At 35.9% G+C, this 22292-nt stretch overlaps 1 protein-coding gene across 1 annotated transcript; it reads right to left on the reverse strand.

Moving 5' to 3' along the window:
* Positions 1 to 5536: 5536 nt before the first annotated feature.
* Positions 5537 to 19174, reverse strand: LOC116286925 (adaptin ear-binding coat-associated protein 1). The gene is made up of 8 exons (XM_031693520.2): positions 19051 to 19174; positions 13050 to 13150; positions 10886 to 10993; positions 9453 to 9534; positions 8921 to 9032; positions 8232 to 8262; positions 7349 to 7610; positions 5537 to 6642 (listed from the first exon to the last, which is right to left on the reverse strand). The coding sequence occupies exons 1-8, from the start codon at positions 19140 to 19142 to the stop codon at positions 6609 to 6611; spliced, it is 822 nt and encodes a 273-aa protein (XP_031549380.1). The 5' UTR covers positions 19143 to 19174; the 3' UTR covers positions 5537 to 6608.
* Positions 19175 to 22292: the final 3118 nt, after the last annotated feature.

The raw sequence follows: 22292 nt of genomic DNA on the forward strand, positions 1-22292 counted from the left end.
TAGATATTTATATAATGATTAATAATCTGAATGAGAAATTTGATGGTTCTTAATATTTAATATATGTATCCATGGTGTTTGCACTCCGATCGCAAGGCGTCTGGTATATTTATGAATCCCTAGTCATGTGTATCTAGTCGCGGCCGCCGAGTGAGGATCACTACCACCCGGTTCAGTATTAATTTGAACTTGTGATCCGCGCGGTCAGTGAGGCTTTCAATTTTTGAAAAGATACGCAAAGAAAGTGAACATAACAGATTTTAGAGGGGGAAACGCATAAGCAATTGATGGTAGTTGCTTGTACTCGAAGTCTATCCGTGTCTCTAACCTAGACGCAACACGACAAAGGTGAGAGATTCCAACTCACGGGCATCATTACTCGGGCTTTCAAAGAAATGCCCGAGATATAAATTGGGCTTCGTTTTTCACGTTCAGTCACAAATCGCAGTTGCGTTCAAAGCGCATGCTTAAGTTCTATGCGCATGCGTAGTATGCGCCACATAGGCACATGGACGAGGAATGGCGGATTTTTTCAAGGTTTCGTCGCTGACTATAAAATCATGCTATATCAAATCAGTTATCTCATGTAAACCTACGTAGACGTGATCGTGAAGCCAGCAGAATACCAGTACAAACTCTGAAAAGTCTGAGAAACAAAAGCAGAAAGCTGAAAGAGTTTATCTTCAAACGTATTCGTCCAAGTATACCGAAGTCCTCCAAGCTTCATTATATTGTTATGTGAAGGTTAGAAAACTTACAAAAAATGAATGTAAGCTGAATACTAAGAGAATAAGCTTGAATAAAGTCACACAACATGAAAAGAAGCTTTTGTTTAATTGCTCTAACGGGGTTTATAAAGGAATAATGAAGTCGAAATATCATAGAGCTAGTCGGTATTTATCATTGTTTACTTGTAATAGTTTGATGTGTCTCTACAAGAATGAGATCCCTATGTCAAATTATTGTAAATTTAAACTGAGTACAGACATAGAGAAGAACCCTTGGTCCTGCTCCAATGTACATTGACCCTTGCAAAACAATAAGACCCAGGTCAGACGCCGTAATTCACATGAGCCGAACCTAATACAGGGTAATAAGGTCATGTGAAGTACGGCGTCTGACCCAATTAAGTCCGACTGATTCAATTTGGACCGACTAAGTCGTTCTTCACGACTAGGTCAGTCGTGAAGAACGACTGAAGATCGACTTCGGGTCAAACGCCGTACCTCACATGGGCCGATCCAAATGCATTAATTATGTTAATGCATGTTTTGGCCTCGTTTTCATTAACCATCACTAAAGCGCATGCGCACTTGAGCATTGTTCAAAGATGGCGGATGATGTGGAGTGCTGCTCGTCTTGCTTTGCGAGTACGAAATATAGTTGTATCCACTGCTCTGTTCCGATTTGCTGGTGAAATTGGTTCCTGCTCTGTCACTGCCTTTCGTAATAACTGATTTTCGATTTTTCTGAGAATGTAAAGGAATGTTCCCCTGGAAACCCTGAATGTTTTCTTAAACCGTTCATCTGCATAATTGTTCCAGACAATTTCAAACCAACCAAAATTACGTGCAAAGCGTTTACATGCTCTTTCACGTACGTCCGTTTCATTTCGCGAAAGCAGAAGAAGAGCAGAAACAAAACATACACGTAGCAGTGCCACCCTTCTTTTTTGCAAAAGTATGATGCTTTTTTTGATGGTAGCCCGTCTTCTTCTTGAATTCAAATTTTTTTTATTAGCAATATCCGGCGAGCTGCCATGGAAGACGCCGTTATGATGCGTTTGCCGCTGACCACTCAAACATGATTGCTTTTGGTACGACTGTAAATACTCGTAATAAGTTCGACGTTTGACTCAACCCAGCCGATCTAATTCCAAAAGTCGATCCAAACTACAATTAGGTTCGGCTCATGTGAATTACGGCGTCTGACCTGGGCCTAACAGTATCTTATAGCCAAGGTAATGAACTAGTATTTGGACAAAATTCTGGACAACAGTGTGTTGCAATGAGTTTGTATACTCTTTGATTTACAATAACAAGCAAGGAGTTAATTCTACCAATGACCTCATGTTAATTATAGATATTGGAAATCAGTTGTATTAAAGTTTATCTCAATTAGCCAGACAGTCCTTTTTAATGCAGTCAGAACTACCACCAATGCTAAATGTGTTTCACACTGACTATGAACTTCAATACAGTGAAAGCTACACTGGTACTATACATCAAGAGGCTCCCATAGAAGGATATCAGTGCTGTACTTCTTTGCAAAGAGCCTTTGAATCACTTATAGCTGAAAACTACACCAATTTTGTGTTATCAATAGGGAGTACTGCAGTTGCTATCTATTGTAATGGTAATGGTAATGTAGGTTCAAAATATTTGATTTACAAGGACAAATACCTTACCGAAAGTCTAACAGACTTTGCACCATCTAAAAGGATCACGAAGAATTCTTTCGATTTTCTGCTATGAAGCCCGAGTTCACGCAGATATGCGTCTAGTATAAGGCTAGGATAGGCTTGCTATTTTCAGCTTTATAACTGTTTTCGGGGTGAGGGGCTAAGCTAGAGAGAAGCCAATAATGGAAGGAAGAGGCAAAGGAGGACAGAAACTGGGGTGCTATCTTTCCTTTCAGCCGTTTTACAGGTGTCAGATATTATGTACGATATCATGAAGTAAATACGTTGATTCAGGCAGCCAATCGAACCGACCTTGAGAACTGGATTACAGCTGTTCATTCCATGGCTGAGACTCTTCTAATGGAATCGCGACAATAGAGTAAAGATGAAATGATTCAAAAACTGTTCGAGAGAATCACCGCACCGACATCGCGGTGGTCGTGGATTCGATTCCCGTTGAAGCCTGAAATCATTTTTTCAGGTCTTTCTTTGCAGCGTTCGCTTAGATCGCTTATTCACTGTGATGATTAACCGGCTCTAACAGAATCAACCAAGTCAACGAAATGATATATTGCTTTGGATTCGTTGTTAAGGAAGATTACCGAACTTTAATCGCTTGTTGTTATGAATACCAAAATAAAGCAGCAGCTCCTTGACTAATTATTGTTTCTTGTTTGTATACGTAGGGTTTCTAATAAATCTGGTGCGCAAATGGGTATCATAATAGTTCTCCACAAAATAAGAAGATGCGCACACACGACACAACAAGACAAGCATGCGTACACATGATAAACTGCGGTACTCGACTGACTGATGCTCGTGGGTATTATTAATACATTCACACAAAATGACAACCTGCGTACACGTGGTAAACTGCTGTACACGAATATTGATGCACATGGGTGTAGACCCCTTGCATGTGACGTCAAAGCAGCTCCATCTGGGAGTCAAAACAAAAGAATTCCAATCTCCTGAGAATCTGTCTTTTGTTAAGCGAACGAAAAGGATATCAAATGGGTGAAGCAGGTAATAGAATATCAAGAAGACACACAGTTTATTTATAGACGATCTTAAGTTTTACAAAGAAAGTCATGACCAGCTTTGTTGTGCAAATAAGATCATCATGAAAGCAAGCAATGATACTGGTGTGTGTTATGGAGTGAAAACAGTGTGCAGAAAAGATGTTCAAACAAGGAAAGATTATTAATGGAGAAGGAGGTGATGTACTTAAAGAAAGAATGAAATTACTAGACCTTGAATAAAACGAATGGTACAAGTTATTTGAATGGTACAAGGAATTGAACAAACTGAAAAGATATACAAAGAAATGATAATTACACAAATAGCAACTGAAATGAAAAGAAGGCTATTAAACTTGACTGTGCTGGAGTTAAGTACGATAAGAATCTGATAAGAGCTATTAAATGCAGAGTAATACACGTAGCTGCGTATGCAATAGATGTATCTAAATTAACAAAGAAAGAACAGAACATGATCATTAAGGTGGCTGACTACTTTTCACCATTCGATTTGAGCCCAGGATGTGCGAGCGCTCAAAAAGCGCTGAATAATCTTCACAATTTTATTGCAGAACCATGCACGTTTTGAACTTCAAGAGGGCAAAACCCTCAAATTTTGCACGGGACGCTACATTTTTTTGTTATTTTCCAGAATAACAGGTGAATATCCTGTTATATTTCAAAGTTTAAGGCAATTCGGTTTATTAGAACAATGTAAAAAATCGTTCTGTTTGTTTTGTGCTCAATTTTTACGATAACTTGCACACCGTAGAACCTGAACAAAAAAAGGTTTTCCATTGTCTACAATAGTTTATCAAAACAACGTTTATCACTATTTTATAAATATAATGTATGTTAAGTGTTCATGTTTCTTCCTTAGTTTTGGTTTTATGATTTTTTTGTACAGAGCTTGATTTACGCTATTTTTCTCCCAAAATTGTACAAACACATGTCATTCCGGGTTGATTATCTCAAAAACAAGCTCGGGACACCCCATTTTTCTTTGCATTTTTTCAGGTAAAAGAAGTTTCAATTTTCAATTTTGTTTATTATTTGTCAAAGTAGTCAGCCACCTTGCAAATATCTCACCGAACTGTGGCGACCCGTCAAAAATTTGTCTCGCTACCACACCCTAATTCGTAAGGTATTCACTGTAATACATGTAACAAAAGTAGGCGTGACAGTAGACGAATTAGGGTGTGGTAGCGAGACAAATTTTTGGTGTGTCGCCACAGTTCGGTGAGATCCCTAATACATAAACACATGCTGGGAACTCACTCAAGTGATTAAAGGTTATATATGCTGCGCAAAGGTGGACGGGGATTCAAAAGTCTGAGGGATGTGTACATGGAAACTAAGGGACTGCTCATAAAGTACCGGGCGAGGGGGAGGGGGACCGGAAATTTGTGACCCACCCTTCAGGCTACGCATTATTACTAGCAATGCAAAAAAAATGATGACCCACCCCTATTTCCATCTCCAATATATTTAGCTAAATGTTCCAAAATAGAGTACAAACACTACAAGTTTGCAATCTTTTGCACAAATTTCGAAAAGTAAGATCAAAATATTGTTGCTACTATTTAGTATTTGTTTTTCAATTGTTGTAGAGTACAAACACTAAAAGTGTGCAACACTTTGCACTATTTAATAGTAAATAGTGCTAATTAAACAATAGGATAAGCATAATTTAGCAGTATTTACTTTGCACACTTATAGTGTTTGTACTTAATGTGGGTTTTTTATTAAAAAAGGCTTTTATATCATCATGTTTAACACTCTTTTGTGTGTCAGTAAGTTATGAACCCTACAAGATGGAATTACCTTTTTGCATGATAACGCATGGCCCACCCCTAATGTTCTGCATAAAGTCTCATGACCCACCCTCTTTTTTCTGCTTGAAAATGATGGGTTTTTATGACTTTTGAAGGTCGTTCAAAAACCCGCAACATGTTGCCGCATCAAAATATCGTTAAACAATTGCAATCGCCATGTTACGCCTTAGTTAATGTAGCTCCTTTAACTATGCTTACACGAGAACAATTTTTCGCGCAACCATCATTGCAATTGTCTCATGTAGCATCTAGAAGTAGGATTAGGAAATAAAAATCTCCCATTCATCATTCGTTATATTTTATTGAAACTCTGGTCAAATAATCGTGTCTACAACATGCAACATATTGGTGTATTACATAATTATTTTTAGGACAAGTAACGAAAAAATATTTGTAAGTTAGGCCGAGTTTGAACGTTGAATTTCACGTGTGGCATGGGTTTCTTAGTGATTTACCTCTCGCCAAACACCGCTGTGATACGGGTTCGAGCCCTGAGTGAGTTTAGTTTGTTTAATGTGTTGTTCTCTACCTTGACACGAGGGTTGTTCTCCGGTATTCCTCCCTCCGTAAAAATCAACCCGAGTTGAGTTGTGTGCATAGAATATCAAATGTAGTGGTAGTGTGTGAGTGACAGGTCTAGGATTTGGTCCATTTATCCAATGCAAATGAGCAAAACCTATTGTTTGAATTCAGACTCCACACACGTGAAAATCGCCGTTTAGACTGGGTCCTTAGATTGGAAAATCCTAAAACAGCCACCCTTTTGCAAAACTGAAAATCACTTAGCTTTGATGGTAACGTAAATCAAGTTCCATATAGGTGAAATCTATCGTACTGTTAATTTAAAAAGATTCTAACACTATTTTAATGCATATATGGAAATTGTTTTACTGGAGCCTCGCAAGGGAACGTTCCGTCTTTATATCCTATCCTTCGCCATTTCTTAAGCTAACGGAAATACAACTTCCCTTTTGAAATGATCATGCCAGCCAAAACCTTAGAATTTTTAGCAGAAATGTGGCCAATAGAATTACAAACAAAAATAGCAGGGGAAAAAAATAAATTTAAAAAAAGAAAAAAGAACCCAAAACCTATCGACTAAAATGTATACTAAAAAGTATACTTGAAAGACTCTTGTGTATAATTAGCTCATTTAGATAATGATAATATTTAGAAATGTTTAATTCTTCTACGTAATTCAATATTATTTTTGTGTCTGTGAGTTTGTATCTGTGAAAATCTAAGATGGCTGTGTGCGCTTTTTTTAAGAAAATCATTCAATAATATGCATATTAAGATTCCATTTTTGCGTTACACATTGTATTCATTGGATGTCCCGGAATCCTTGATTGTTCAAAACTGAACCCAGTCACCTGAATTATTAGAACTGTCAAAAATAAAAATAAAAACACAGCTCAGTAAAAGTAGAGGGCAAACACTATATCCACAAAATAGTACATTTATCTTACTAATATCCGCGAGTACTAATTTAAAAAAATAAAAATAAAATAAAATAAATGGGATTTAGCAGTGGCATTTCTACAGAGTAGCTATTCATCCACTGTCAGTCCAACTGGAATTTAGGAGTTGATTTTTGCGGAGGGAGGAAAGCTGGAAAACCCTCGAAGCACAGGAGAGAGCCAACAAACAACTCTACTCACATACGACACCGAGCTCAGTGGGACCCGAACCCAGGTCGCATTGATGAGAGGCGAGCGCTCTCACCCGTGCTCCACCCGTGCTTCCCATTTTCGCGATTTATTTTTAATAAGCGCGACAAAAAGATTGCGCAAAATTAGTATATGTAATAGGACTCCATGCTGTCCAATTAAGAAATAATTGGACGAGGAAAATTCCGAGGACTTCCAAAATTGGACGAACATAATGGAAGTATAAACCTTTGAAACTTAAACAGGAAACATTCAAATTAAGAAATATTTTTACATTAATCAACTATTTACTTTATATAGAATCAATACTGAAAGTATTGTAACAGGTATTACTTGCACTTTAATACCCCTGACAGATGCTGTCAAGCACGGGTACTGAGAATCGTAGGACGGGGTTTTTTTCTTATGCAAAAAACTGCTTACCCTTGTGACGTAGATGCAGACGTAAAATCCCCCCATTCATTTACATTAGATGCTGGCTGTTGGCTATGTGTTGGTGGAGCAAACTCTGAGAATTCCGAGAACAGAGCACTTGAGACAGTAGGCTGAGGTTGTGTTTGTTGAACTTTTCTGGATGACAACGGTGATGCTGAACCACCAGATGATGGGGGAGGGGCTAGTTTTGGAGGTTTGGCAGTAATCCCTGGGGGTGGAGGTGGGACAAGAATGCCAGATGCGCCACCAGCTAAAAAAATAAATAAATAAAAATGTCAGCTAATAAAATGCAACAGATGGTGTACTATTTCATTTGTTTAATTACCTGAACTACATTTAGTGCATACTATTTTTTATTTTTCATGAACTAGAACCAAGCATGAGCTCATAGTCTAATAATTTTAAAGGAATTTGTTTAAAAAATCTGATGATGGGATCATATTTATATATTTAATGCATAATAGAACTTTCCTGAATTTGATTGGGTGGCCACGAAACAATGGTTTGAAGTAAGAGACTGACTTGAATTTTAGCTTGTTTTACTTATAGTATGTTGTATGTTTATCATGCAAAATCTTGATTTATAAATCTGTACCCATTGATGCAATGGTTTGAGTGTCAAAAGATATTCTTCAGTACTATGTATTGGATACAATTTGAATCTAGGATAGAGATATGTTTTTTGGTGATTTTTCATTTCAGGATTTGTTTTCATTTTTGTGTCTCCAGTAGATATTTGGAGGTATTCATATTAATTATTCTCTTTTAGCAGGGAATATTAATCTATGTATTAACTACAATGTTTTTTTATAGCCTTGTATGTATCATAAAAACATTATTAAACACAATTAATAACCCTTTTTTTCCTTACCAGCCTTCGGTTTACTTGTAGATGATTTATTCTAAAAATGTAATAATTAAATAATCATGAATTAATAAAAAGTTGTCAAGGCACCACCAAAACCCAATCATTTTAACACCTGTCTATCTCGAAATTCACCTCCATCCTCAGCCAACAACAATATTTAAGTTATTTCTCTAAATAACTTTTTAATAAACGAGCAGGAGTATCTTAATTAGACCGTATTAAGAAAACCTACAATAATTCATAAGCCAGGTTCGGCCCAATTCTCTACTTTTCCATACCCATAATATTTTGCAGCTTTTGGGGGTAACCAAGGGAAAAACTGCACTTATTTAGCTGAAGGCTGATCAGACAATGTTGAAAATATCTTGTTTGATATCCAAATATAAAACAAAGAAGAAGATTTTTTAGAAGCGTGAAGAAATTCAAAGTAAATTTCAAAATATAGTTTTGTGCAATTATTCCTGAGTTTTTTAAGCTGTTCAATAAACTCACAGATCATGTTTTATCAGGTATAGAAGCAGCCCTAATCGTTTATTACACACTACAGGGTGTACGTAACTTCCCCCCCTTAGGAACTAGATAGCAAGTTTAATTTTCCTCTGTTTCTATGAGCACTCAACCTTAGAAAAACAAAACTTTCTGATCAATTTCATTGGGATTAATAGTACATAATTACATTAACCACTGTGTACCCCTATATTGATGTGTATTGTTTGTCCTTGTTTGAAGGCCAAGTCCAGCTTGGGTTGGTCAGGTTGAGGGAAACTTTTTTCAGCTTCAATTTCTTCACTTTTTTTCACCCATCTGACAAAGAAGCAAAAAAAATCAGATTAGTACAATTTAGAATCAGTATGAAACATCACGATAATGGAATAAATACCCTAAAACTTAAAGGGAGGGGGGGGGGGGGGTGGGTGGGCAGAATCTCTTGAGAAGACTGGGCAACAAGTCCCCAGGACACAATGCAAGAGGAGGATTTTGTTTCTGTTGCAGGATCGAAGAAATCAAACCAGAATTTGTGCATCATGTCGTGGGTTCAAAATAAGTGAAATTTCCATTGCAAAATTAAAAACTGTGAGACCTGCCCTTACAACAACAAAATAAACTTACTGTATGAGCATCCCATAACACTCAGAAAACAAAGGATTCTTGACCCAGTGACCCAGTGTTATTGGGACTTGTTGACCTTTCTGTCCCAAGCTTTACTCTTAACTATAGACTTACTTGAAATGATCTTGTAATGCAACATTGAAATCAAATGCATCGCCTCTATCAGAAAATCCCAGACCAATAAAGGCATGGCGACCTACAATATCAATTAGCCTGGTTGAAACAACTATAATAATCTCTTGGCAATAGGAATGAGAAAAATATTTATATGGCCTAAATCCACTCTATTCTATGCCTCATGATTTAAAATCTGGGGGGGGGGGGGGGGGGGGGGGGGGGGGGGAGGGGGGAAACATGACTCTTTGCTTGTTTAAATTACATAATGTGATACAGATTTAAATGTTCATTTCTTGATTTCTAGAATTGAATATCTCGGCAGCGAAAAGAGATATCAAAAAGAAAGTAAGGCCATTCTTATTTATTTCATAAGGGCCTTAAATTCATGAGATATCCTGTAGGATTGATAGGCACTTTAAAACTAGACACAAAAGGTGGTCTTATAGCTTGCCTTAAATTGTCATGTTTTGGTGCAGCATTAAAATATGTTTACTGAGAGTAAGATCATTTGACTCTACATTTACTCTATAAAAAGCCTTGCTCACACTAGTATAAGGAGCTTCTTTATCGTAATCCTAGTACATTGTAATTATAATCTTAAGAAGTTTACAACCTATTGTAAATCGCTACAACCCAAGAAGAATCTTAAGCCTCCCTCTTCTAAATTTTCAGCATGGGGTATGTGGTAACAAGCTTGGTAATTTACCAAAAGTTTTTATGAATCATGCTTTCTTGGTTCGCACAGGTGTCCAACTCAGATGTAAAGTGATCATCATAGTTGAAGAAAGGAAACAAACAAAACCTTATTATGACGCTGTTACAATGCACCTTATAATGGTGCTTAAGACCAGGATGTTTGCTTGCACATGACATCATAGCTGCCATCTTGGTTGAATTTAAAAAAAGATACATTGATATTTGACTCCATGATTAAAAACCAGCTATTGGACCCTTTATATATTATACTTCTAAGAGGACAAAATATTTTTTTGCAGAAATGCGGCAATGGTACAGTTTGGCTTGGTTGGGAAGCAAAAAAGTTGGTTTAATTTAATCAAATTAAGTCTTGTTTCTTTCAGAGATATTTTCATGAATTGCAGTCTGAAAAACTCACCAATGCTAGCCCCAACCCGTTCCTGACTTACACCCAAGTGAAACTGAACGAAGGAAAGGTATCAAAAAAAGCTTATTGTAGAAGCAATATTTTTCTTTTTCTTTGAAAGCAAATAATTGAACATTCAAAAGGAAACCCAAAAATAAAATCTGGGAACCCTGTGTGTCATTACTAGGTAAAAATAACTGCTAAATTATCTAGTCATATTTTGTATTCATGACAAAAAGGCCATATATACATGTAACTGGAGAAGGAAGAATAAAAAAGAAATTTGACATTTGTTACATGTAAAGTATACTATGTTCATGTACAGTACCTGTGTCTGCATCTTCAATCTTAAGGACAAAATATCTACTACTGTCAAGGACCGCTTCTACTGCAATTCCAGGATAGTCATCTACATTGCACTTTGCAAACAATTCACCTAAAACACAACACAAAGCATTTGCTTGTTTATAAGCTCAGAACTAGCATAATCAGGCACTTAATAAGCCTTTTCATAGTTTAAGAATCAATTCCACTGCGCTTGCGATTTTATCCTGAATTTCTCACCTTCTTTTGTCTAAACCTTCTTTTGTTTTTAATTAAACAAAAGAAGGTGAGAAATTCGATATAAAATTGCATGCGCAGTGGAATCATTTCTTAAGCTATGAAAAGGCTTATTGTTTTAGAAAATATATTTCACCTAGTTTCCAAAGAAGGATTCACAAGCAAAATAATAGTTGTTGATTCATGCAAGAACACTAGTATAGTGCAAGCAACTGACAAGGCCTACTAAGGCCTAAATATATTTTCTTGAACAAGTATAAGTTGAGTTTTGAAATTTTGCTTAAAATATTACTGCAATTTTTATCAACATGCAAACTCTGTGCCTGCGAGCTGCATGCCTAAATTTGGTTTTTCACTGCTGTCAATCAAACCTAATCAGTTGGTACCTTTCATATTTGTGACTGGTGGCAGCAAAAAAAACAAATTTTAGTGGCAACTCAGCTTTTGCATGTTTATGAGAATAGCAGTAAGGTGGCAGCTTACTATAGAAAAATGAAGCCACTGACCATGCTCCTATAGGCAATGACAATTACACATTATTTGAGGCCAAAATGTGCATGCACACTAAAACTGCTAATAACCTTGTTTAAATTTTTATGAGGATCCATCTTTGTTTTAAACTTCAACGTGACAAAATTCCAAAATTTTAAATTTTCGAAAGAGTACATAATGATGATGATGATATAAAATTCATAAACATGACACACAACAAAGTCTCAGCTTGCTTTACAAAATTGGCAAAAACATTCTGAAAAAGTTTGAAAAAGCTCACAAAGAAAAAGTGGTAATTGTACATTATTTCATTGCACTTGTTCTAAACAAAAAAATGGAAAGCACAAGAAAAATAAAAAATTGATTTTTAATATATTTCTCTACATTTCAAAATCTTTTCTTGAAAAAATGCAAAACCAGCTACACTGTAAACAAGCAATGTATATAATATGCTCCAAAAATCATTGTCAATGAAAGAAAGAAAGACAAACACAATTTAATATTTTTTCTGGCATTTAGCACACAGGGATCCTGAACCTGAAAGCTATTAAGAAGGGTGTCACTGCTTGTTATGCTCAAAGCAAATAGTAATACTAATATATTTCAGTGGCCCTTATTTTTTCAAACAACCCTTTAGTCATTAAAAAACAAGACACACTTGGAGCTTGCACTGGGTTGCCCAATATGCTGGTATGCTGGAGCTTATTTAACACCTAATCTTTGTTATGTACCGCTATTTGGAAGGAAGGGGTACTTTGGAACATTTTAGGTGTATATTTTTTAGAACTTCCGAATACTACTGCAATGTGGTTTTGTAGACATAGAAAAAACATTGCGTTATTGACATCACTAAGTTTTAATATACTCTCAATCTTGAATTATACAAGAATCTTGACCTGACTTTTACGTGACTAAGACTTGTCGTGTCTGACAACATAAATAAATTCATAATTTCAGGAACTCTAAATTTGTTTAGAAATGTGTTTAAATGGTTATTTGTTTTCATTTACTGTTCTGAAGTTCTGGATCTCTCCATTATTGAATATGTATTCTTCAAATAATGTAGTTTTTTAAATATCTAAACCAGTGAAGTGGAATGAAACTTGCGATTGAAGCCAGAATACTGCCGACTAAGTAGCTGTATTAATACTAAAAAATATCTGAATTACGATCCTAGAAATCTTCTTTTACTGCTCAGTTATATTACTTCTAAAGCCCAGAATTACATCCTCAGCTGCAAAGCCAATCTATAAGCCCAGAATCTATGAACACGTCATTCAAATCCAAATATGGGTACTATGGCGCAAGAATGCAACATTCCTGAGAAGGAGACTACAGAAAAAACCCTAAAAAAAGAAAGGCATTTTATGACTGGGCTGCCACTGAAATAAAGTATTACTTGTATATTATATATTAATCTTGCAGCATAAAAATCTTACCCATAACTTTATCTTCTATTTTAATATAGCATTCTTTTCCTTTAGAACAAATCCTCATTCTTCCAGTCCAATCTGGGTTTTCAAGTTTCCAGTCAGCAGCCCTGAGAATGATGAAAAAAGTCTATGATTAAAATGATTAAAAATACTTGCAAAACTACAACATGCCCAATCTAAATCTAGGCAGATAAATTGGTGGTAATTGGTAGTGCTACAAACAATTTAAAGAAGAACAAGGTTACAGTTAAAAGGTTATTTTTTCCAGCACCTCTACCCTGTTTGCTCAGTTGGTAAGAGTGTTGGTCTGTTGATCTTTACCAGGGTGGCATGAGGTCTGGAAGGGATGTTTCCCAGATCAGTTCTGCACAATTCCACTTTGAAGACTATTCCAATGCTTGAGCTTTTTAATGCATTAATGTTGTCCTGTAATTATTTTTTTGTAATTGTATAAGTGTGTGCCTTGCTGAGACCTGTAGCCAGTTTGCTGCCCATCATAATGCTTTTCTGTTTATTGTTTGTTTGTTTTTTGTTCTCCTTTGTAAGTCAAGAGCGATGAAATAGATGACATAAAACGTCACAGATTCATTGATACAGGGTTAGCCTTCACTACTACGCAGTAAAACCCTATGAAAGCCTTATGAAAAGCCCATGAAATAGGATGAACCTATGAAATGCCCTATGAAATTTTTTCATAGTGCTATGAATTTTTTTCTTTCATAGACCTGTGAAATGCTTTGGGCTATTTCTTAGATACCCTATGAAAAAACGTTTCATAGCATTTAGCCATGCATTTAGCAAATTTTCCTTGAAAATATATACCCTATGAAAATAAGGTTCATTGCATCAGCTATGCTATGAAATTTTCCAGATACCCTATGAAAAAAAATTCATAGGAGTATACTAGGCTCTATGCTATGAAATTTTCCTCTGGGAAATTTATTCTCTATGAAAAAAGTTTCATAGCACCACCCACATTATGTTTTTTTTTTCATAGTTCTACAAACTTTATCTTTCATAGACCTATGAAACTATGAGGCTATGGAACTTCGATTAATTCCCAGTTACAATTTAAAAAAGTTTCTTAGCATTATTGCATATAACCATGCTATATCCATGCATGCATGCAACGCATGCTACATGCATGCATGCAAGGTCAAATTCATACACGCATACTGATTGGTAGCATGCATACTGCATGTATACAATGCATGCTATATGCATGCAGAATAAATTATGTGCTTCCATGCATGCATGCAAGGTGAAATTCATGCATGCATACTATGATTGGTATGCATGCAGTATATTTCATGAATTTAATTTTCTGTGGAGAAATCTCTGACAAACCTGTGAATTTCGGATGTTAAAAACTCATTGAAATAGAAAATATGTGAAAACAGCTGAAATGCCTAAAAGTTATATAATCATAATTTTCCTCAAAGCATTTTGAAGGCATATGATCATACTTATGACACTAATCAACAGCTACTGCACAGTAAATTTAACTTGACATTATAAAAGTTTCTTTATAAGAAATCCTAAAATTCAAGGAAACAGTATTATTCAGTGTAGCAGGGTTTTTTAAATCTAAAAGCTATTTGAATATTGAGTTCTGTAGATCATATTCTGTTATGATTAATTACAAGTTTGCAGCATTTGAATCCAAATTATAGCATTTCCTCATTTCACAGCCACAAAATGCTGATGAAAAGTCACCACATTGACTTGAAAACTACAGACTTGTGCTTCACTTTTCTGCTGGTTAGCTCTGCTGTTTCAGCTTAAAAGAGCTGGATCTTAGCCTGGATCTTAGATAATGATGACCACTTATGGGCTCTGGTCTATATGGCTAAAATGCCAACTGGTCTGTAAATAGCTCTTATTAACCGAAAGCCAGGTCCGTATCATAAGTTATGGACTGAGTTTTTTCCACTGCCTTATGGCCCAAGCGCGTAGTGCGCGGGCTATAAAAAAGTGGAAAAAACGAGGATCCATAACTTAGGGTACGGACCAAGCAAATGAGGTTAATAAGATATTTATTATATGGTAAGGCACATGAGATTAAAAAGAGGCGAAGCAACAAAAAGTAAAGTTGACAGCACATGTCAAACAAGAACTGCATTCGAAGGGCTTCCTGTATGTGCCAAAATTTAATCAGATTCTGATTAAAGAACTCTGACTTAATGTTTTTGAGCTGAGGATTTGATTTTACAGGTTTTCTCAAAACTTGCAATGTAAGGCTTTTGAAAGATTCTTTTCACAGGTTTTTCACAGGTTTTGAAACCTGTGAAAGTGTATGTTTTCACAGGTTTTCTAGGTAGTGAAAACCTGCAAAAAAATTTCACAGGTTTTTCACAGGTTAGATTTTTACAGGTTTTTTCACAGAATTTTCTCAGGTTCTGGAACCTGTGAAACTGTTCATTTTCACAGGTCTGGATGCTTGAAAATCCTGTGAAAATTCTGTAAAAAACCTGTAAAATTTCAAAAATACAGATCACAGTTTTTTCACAGGATTTTCACAGGTTCTCAACCAGTACTGTATACTGCACTCGTGGACCTGCCATGTTGTTGTTTGTGAACAGATTTCTTAAGGATGATTTTCCCCAAAAGTTATGATGCTTTCAGCATCAACAGGGTGATTGGACAGGTGGCAATAGAAACCAGGGCTGGACGGCATCCGACAAGCGACTTGATTGTCTAATTAAATAATGATTTTCCAGGAAGTTCCTGCACTCAATTAATTAATCTATTTTGCTTCTTTCTAAAAATGTTCTATTTTCATAAGTCAATTTTCATTAAATCAATTTTTTTTACACTTTTTGTATTTCAAAATTAGTATTCATGGTCAACATAATTATATTGCCATTTATTGTAACTTACAATTTTCTTGGCACCAATCAAAGCATTTATTTTCATCAAAATGTTTTAATTTCGTTAATAACTGTGAGTTTTAATAAATCATTCATTTAATTCAAATCAAACTACTATTCTAAATGCATGAAAATCTCATTTTTGGACAGCAATTGTTATTTTGCATGCCATTTTCTATCGACTACCAAATTAATTTCAATTTTGCTAGCATTTGCAAGTTTCAATTTGCAAATTTCATTTTGCATGCATGCCAATTTCATTTTGTGCATGAATGCAAATTTCATTTTGTGCATGCATGCAAAATTTATTCTTCCATTGCATGCAATTCAGACATGCAAAGTTTTGCATGCACGCACAAAAAGGTGCCAAATTGCACATGCATGCTATAGTTTGGAAGGGATATTATTAATATAGTTTTTATGATTTACATTATTATACATTATACACTTTTTGGTATAATACATATTTATAATTATTTTATTCACATTTACAATTATATATTTATTAAAATCACATTTATGGGATATAAGAATGAGTTCACAGATTTTCTTTTGCATGCTGTTTGATGCTTCACAGGTAAGGTAAGGGCTACGCCCCCATGCGAACATTGAAAATATGAAAATACTATGAAAATACCCTATGAAATACCAATGAATGTCATTCAACTCCATTGGGTCTCCATATGAAATGGCTATGAAAAGCCTATGAATATTTCATGGGCTTTTCATAAGGCTTTCATAGGGTTTTACAGCAGTAGTGCTTGTATCAGTGTTTAAGGTATTAGGATACGAAAAAATGACTATTTGCTCGAAAATGTTTTTTTGAAAATTTCGTAACTTTAAACTTTTGTCTTTCATATGTTTGTGTAACTTCTTGCAATTTTTGATTGGAAAAGCCAAAATTTTGAGAAAAATCAAAATTGTGACTTTATCAAGACCGGAAATGTTCTGTCACTTGCAATAACGTTGAGTCCAAATGCTCCTTTGTCCTTGTAAAAAGATCCCCCATTGCGATCGTCCAGAACAACAGATAATTTGACAAGTGTTGACAAAATGGAAGGCTCAAGGTGTTTTGGCCAACACCATCGTGGCTCCCTGCAGCTTCCGGCTCCAAACAAAGAAATGCATTTTTCTCGATTTTTTTTTTGCCTCTAAAACCTCAACTTCAAAAAGCTAAAAGTCCCTTGGATTTCATTCAATTTTTCTAAAATTTGGAGAGTTTATAAAGTAACTCATGATCCAAAAAAGGGTGTCTCCGATTTTTGCAATTTAATTTCTTTCCAAAGTTATGATGCTTTTTAATCTAAACAACACTCCAAAAGCAATAACTGAACTTTGATTGAAAATAGCGAGAGATATAAAACAGATATCCAAAATCTGGGACACCCTTTTTGAGTTTATTATCTCCTGAGTATGTTAAGCCATTTTTCGCAAACATAGCTTAAAATGTATGTGTCCGTTAGTGTTTACACTGAGGCATGGTCAAATTTTGCTTCGAGGACAATAATGTGAACAACAATTAAAAAAATCGTTTTTTGAAGATTTCTTCATAAACTATGTTTACTCAGCTTTCAGAAAATGTATGCTTTGTTTGTGTTATACTATAAAGCCAGCGCATTATTTAAGTTTGCGGGCATAGTGGTCGTAAACGTATCCTAAAACCTTAAATATTCACAAATTCATGAAGTAAAGAATGCACAACTTCAACAAAACAAACATTTTGAAACTCAATGAGCAGTGACTGGAAAACATGAATGTTCTGCACAAAATCGAGGCTAACCCTGTGTGATGATTCTGATAATAAACACAGCAGTAATTTGGAACTTGAAAATGGTACATGTATATTGATAAGCATTTAATTATCGATCTGTTAATATCTTAGTGAGTGAATAAGTGACACATTTGCATATTCAGATCCCTCACAATAACTCGTTTCTTTGTGTTTACAGTATCTACTATAATTCACCAAAGTTGGAGGGTAGTTTATTTATTTTGTTTCTACCAAAACATAGAAAAAACTGCAGTCATAATGCACAACTTCTATGATTATAAGCTTGTGTTCTTGATATGTAAGCTTACATTTTAATTTAAGCTTTCCTTTAAGATATGAATAAGTAAGTTTCTGCTATTAAACTTACAGATCAAATTTCCTAGCGGCACTTCGTGCACTAATTAACTTAATTAGTTGTCTTCCAAATCATTTTTCTAGCATAACTACAGTTGACTCTTCCATAAGCGACCACCCTGGGGCCAGGAGAAAGTGGTCGCTTATGAGAGAGTTAACACAGGAAGCCCAAACAATGAGAATCCCAAACACAGGAAGCCTAAACCATTTATAATTTGTAACTCACATGTTAAAACTACTGTATTAACGATTAACTGTTTTAATCAAAACCTTGAATGTGTCATATGTTTACAGTACTGTAATTGTCAATATTTCGTCAGGTTTTTAATACCCAATGACTCTATGTTCTTAAATTTTTTATTGTTAAAGGATCTGTCACCATTACTAGCTCTCTTAGGTGGTCGCTTACGGGAGAGGAAAAACACTGAAATATTCCAAATTTTAACCCCAAAGGTGGTCGCGGTCGCTTACGAGAGAGCTTTTTTAAAGAGTTTATATGGGGATCAAAACGGGAATTTCAAAAGGTGATCACATACGGGAGATGGTCGCTTACTAGAGTGGTCGTTCAAAGAGAGTCGACTGTAGTTCACAAAATATTAATATTCACGTGTAAAGTGCTTATAATTTTCATGAAACAAGATATATGAATTAAAGAACTAGCCGATAAACAATAAAGCAGTTGTACTACTTTGGTGTCAATTTTCTAAATAAAGACAAAACGTCCAACTTGAATAAATCCGAACGGTTTGATTGACGAAAGAGAATAGCCAAATATTCAATGCGATATAAACTGAAACTGAACGTAATCATGAACAAAGTGGTAAAGCTTGAAGTTTTCCAAAGAGGTGATCACCATGAGGATAGACGATGGATTGGTATGGCCATAACTTATATCAGGAGATATATTATACTTTAAATTTCGCTAGTCAGAGACAACTTTAAATTATAATGAATCAGGAGATTATGTTTACTTATGGGTAGTAGGTGAAGCAAAATTGCGTATGCAACTTACCTATATCCTCTACTCGAAGTACGTGGCGGTATTCTGTAGATAAAAACTTCATTTTTAACGCATAGAACGCTCTCGTACTCAGCATCAGCCATTTTGATTACAATCTCGTACCCAGAGTCCTCTAGCGCTTTCCCGCTCGTTTAAGCATTTTGATTGGCTATCTTAAAACAAAGAAAAACTAGACGCCCTTCGTGGCGTGAACTCGGGCTACCATAGTGTATTTGATGAAGTATAAGCACTTGGAGCCCCAGCCAAGTTTTTTGGTGTGTGGTTTGCATGATGGGAAACAGCAACTTCTCAAAGGAATACCATTACATTGGCATTTGAATTTGTAATATTACTGTTGTTTCTTTGATGATTATCATCTGCAACTTTGCCAATCACTTCACTCTGTTTAGTGTGGGTTTGTGCATTAAAAGGATTTTCAGTAGCATTGCCATGTATGCATGTCTCAGTAATACACACTCCTCTGAGTTCAAATAAACCTGTTAAATTATTGTCATATAAACTTTGGAAGTAATTTATTAAAGTCATCAACATCGAGGAGTACACAAGTACCTTGAGGATGGGGGAGACCTGATGGATTACAAGCATGAGAGTAAAATATCCTAAATCTCGCATCACCATTACAGCAAATAGCTACTGTATTACATTGAATAGTTAACAGAAATGACTGGTAATTTTCTTCAATTAAAATTTGCAAAGCATTACCTAAGGGCATGCACTAGAGTAAAGGAAATCGACAGTAGATAAAATAATATATATTTGGGCACTGCCTAAAAGCGGAGCTCCCGATACGGAAGTCACAGGGAGAACAATTTGAATGAAACTGAAAGGTAAAAATAAGATCGGCGAAAAAATCTTCAATTATTTTTTATTCGAAATGCACTTTGCGACTTTCTCGGTTCTATAGGGATGTGAGAGAAGGGTCATGACTCAAATTTGGCGCTGGAAAGAAAATTCGAAGATGTACGAGGTTTCAAAGACCCGTGATGGTTCGCTTTTGGGACTCGAGTTTCCAACCTTCTCTTATTTCTTAGTGGTGGGGAAAAAAATCTTAAAACGGGCTAAATTCAAAAAATAACCACGCAGAGCGAAAGAAGTGCTATTTCCCAATGATCGGGTAGAATTTCGAGGCTTTATTTCACGTTTCAATTATTTTATTGAAATTTTTGATGAATTTTTGCTTGGGCTACCTGTGGTATACTCTCCAACTTAGGAATTTTGTACACAACTTACCACCATCGCCAGGGGCTAGTTTTGTTCATGGAAGATTGTTCGACAAAAAGTTTTCCAAGGCCGACAGTTTTTAGCCTCCATTGCAGCCGCTGTGAGGCGCTTCCGGTTCCCGTCATTCCCCCACTAGCGTCTGCTCTTGAACAACATTCCTTTCTTCAAAATTGACCAATCAGAGAGAGCCCTACAAAATCTTGTGGGTATGACCTTGACCTTGGTACTGTATTCGGCGTAGTCTTGAAGATCTTTCAATCCACCAAGTCTTTCTAATATACATGAAATATCCAACTGACTTCTACCAAATATTCTTATACGGCTTTTCTTAGATTCCTCTTTCTTACATATAAAACATATATCATTAAAATTCGAAACTTTTTTGGGCGTATTTTCCGCATTTACGTGATACATGCGCAAACTGCAAACTTTCTTATGACATTTTGCACGGGAAAATAGAAAATTTGCATATCATCTAGCAATTTGATTGGCTAATAGAAAACAATGAAGAAAGGAATGTTGTTCAAGTTTGAGCAGACGCTAGTGGGGGGAAGACGGGAACCGGAAGCGCCTCACAGCACAGGTAGCCCAAGCTTGGTTTCTGTGGTGTCCTGCTATAAGGAAATGTATGGAGATTCATCAAAAATTTCAATAAAATCATTGAAAGGTGAAATAAAGCTTCGAAATTTTACCCGATCATTGGGAAATAGCACTTCTTTCGCTCTGCGTGGTCATTTTTTGAATTTAACCCGTTTTAAGATTTTTTTCCCCACCAGTAAGAAATAAGAGAAGGTTGGAAACTCGGGATCCAAAAGCGAACCATCACGGGTCTTTGAAACCTCGTACGTCTTCGAATTTTCTTTCCAGCGCCAAATTTGAGTCATGACCCTTCTCTCACATCCCTATAGAACCGAGAAAGTCGCATTAGAGATTAGTCTTCGCGTCTTTAAGCCATGAAATTTGCCTGTATTCACATACTACCTCGCTTGTTCTGACCCGTACTTGGAGCTCACTGTACACCAGTTCAACGGATTTCTTTCGGCAATCGACCCGAGGTCACGCCGGAAGTCTTCGTATCGTAAATGCGGGTTGGATTTGGATATAGTCTTTCTTCGAAATTATGGTGAGTGTATTTTTAACTGCCTAAGATACAAAAGTATTTAACTTATAATTTATAACTTTATGATCTTTCTTCGAAGTTATGGTGAGTGTATTTTTTAACGACCTAAGATAAAAAATACACTCACCATAACTTCGAAGAAAGATCATAAAGTTATAAATTATAAGTTAAATACTTTTGTATCTTAGGCCGTTAAAAATACACTCACCATAATTTCGAAGAAAGACTATATCCAAATCCAACCCGCATTTACGATACGAAGACTTCCGGCGTGACCTCGGGTCGATTGCCGAAAGAAATCCGTTGAACTGGTGTACAGTGAGCTCCAAGTACGGGTCAGAACAAGCGAGGTAGTATGTGAATACAGGCAAATTTCATGGCTTAAAGACGCGAAGACTAATCTCTAATGCGACTTTCTCGGTTCTATAGGGATGTGAGAGAAGGGTCATGACTCAAATTTGGCGCTGGAAAGAAAATTCGAAGACGTACGAGGTTTCAAAGACCCGTGATGGTTCGCTTTTGGATCCCGAGTTTCCAACCTTCTCTTACTTCTTACTGGTGGGGAAAAAAATCTTAAAACGGGCTAAATTCAAAAAATGACCATGCAGAGCGAAAGAAGTGCTATTTCTCAATGATCGGGTAAAATTTCGAGGCTTTATTTCACCTTTCAATGATTTTATTGAAATTTTTGATGAATCTCCATACATTTCCTTATAACAGGACACCACAGAAACCAAGCTTGGGCTACCTGTGCTCACAGCGGCTGCAAAGGAGGCTAACAGTTTTAGGCTTTGAATCTCTTTTACTTAAAGAAAAACGAAAGCTAACTAAAGATAATCCAATACAATATCAAGTTTAGTGAAATTTACCTCGGATGTCTTTCATTGAGATC

This window comes from Actinia tenebrosa, unplaced genomic scaffold, assembly GCF_029948245.1.
Source record: "Actinia tenebrosa isolate PJP-AT-01 unplaced genomic scaffold, QUT_ActTen_1.0 PGA_scaffold14__42_contigs__length_11649687, whole genome shotgun sequence".
NCBI lineage: Eukaryota > Metazoa > Cnidaria > Anthozoa > Actiniaria > Actiniidae > Actinia > Actinia tenebrosa.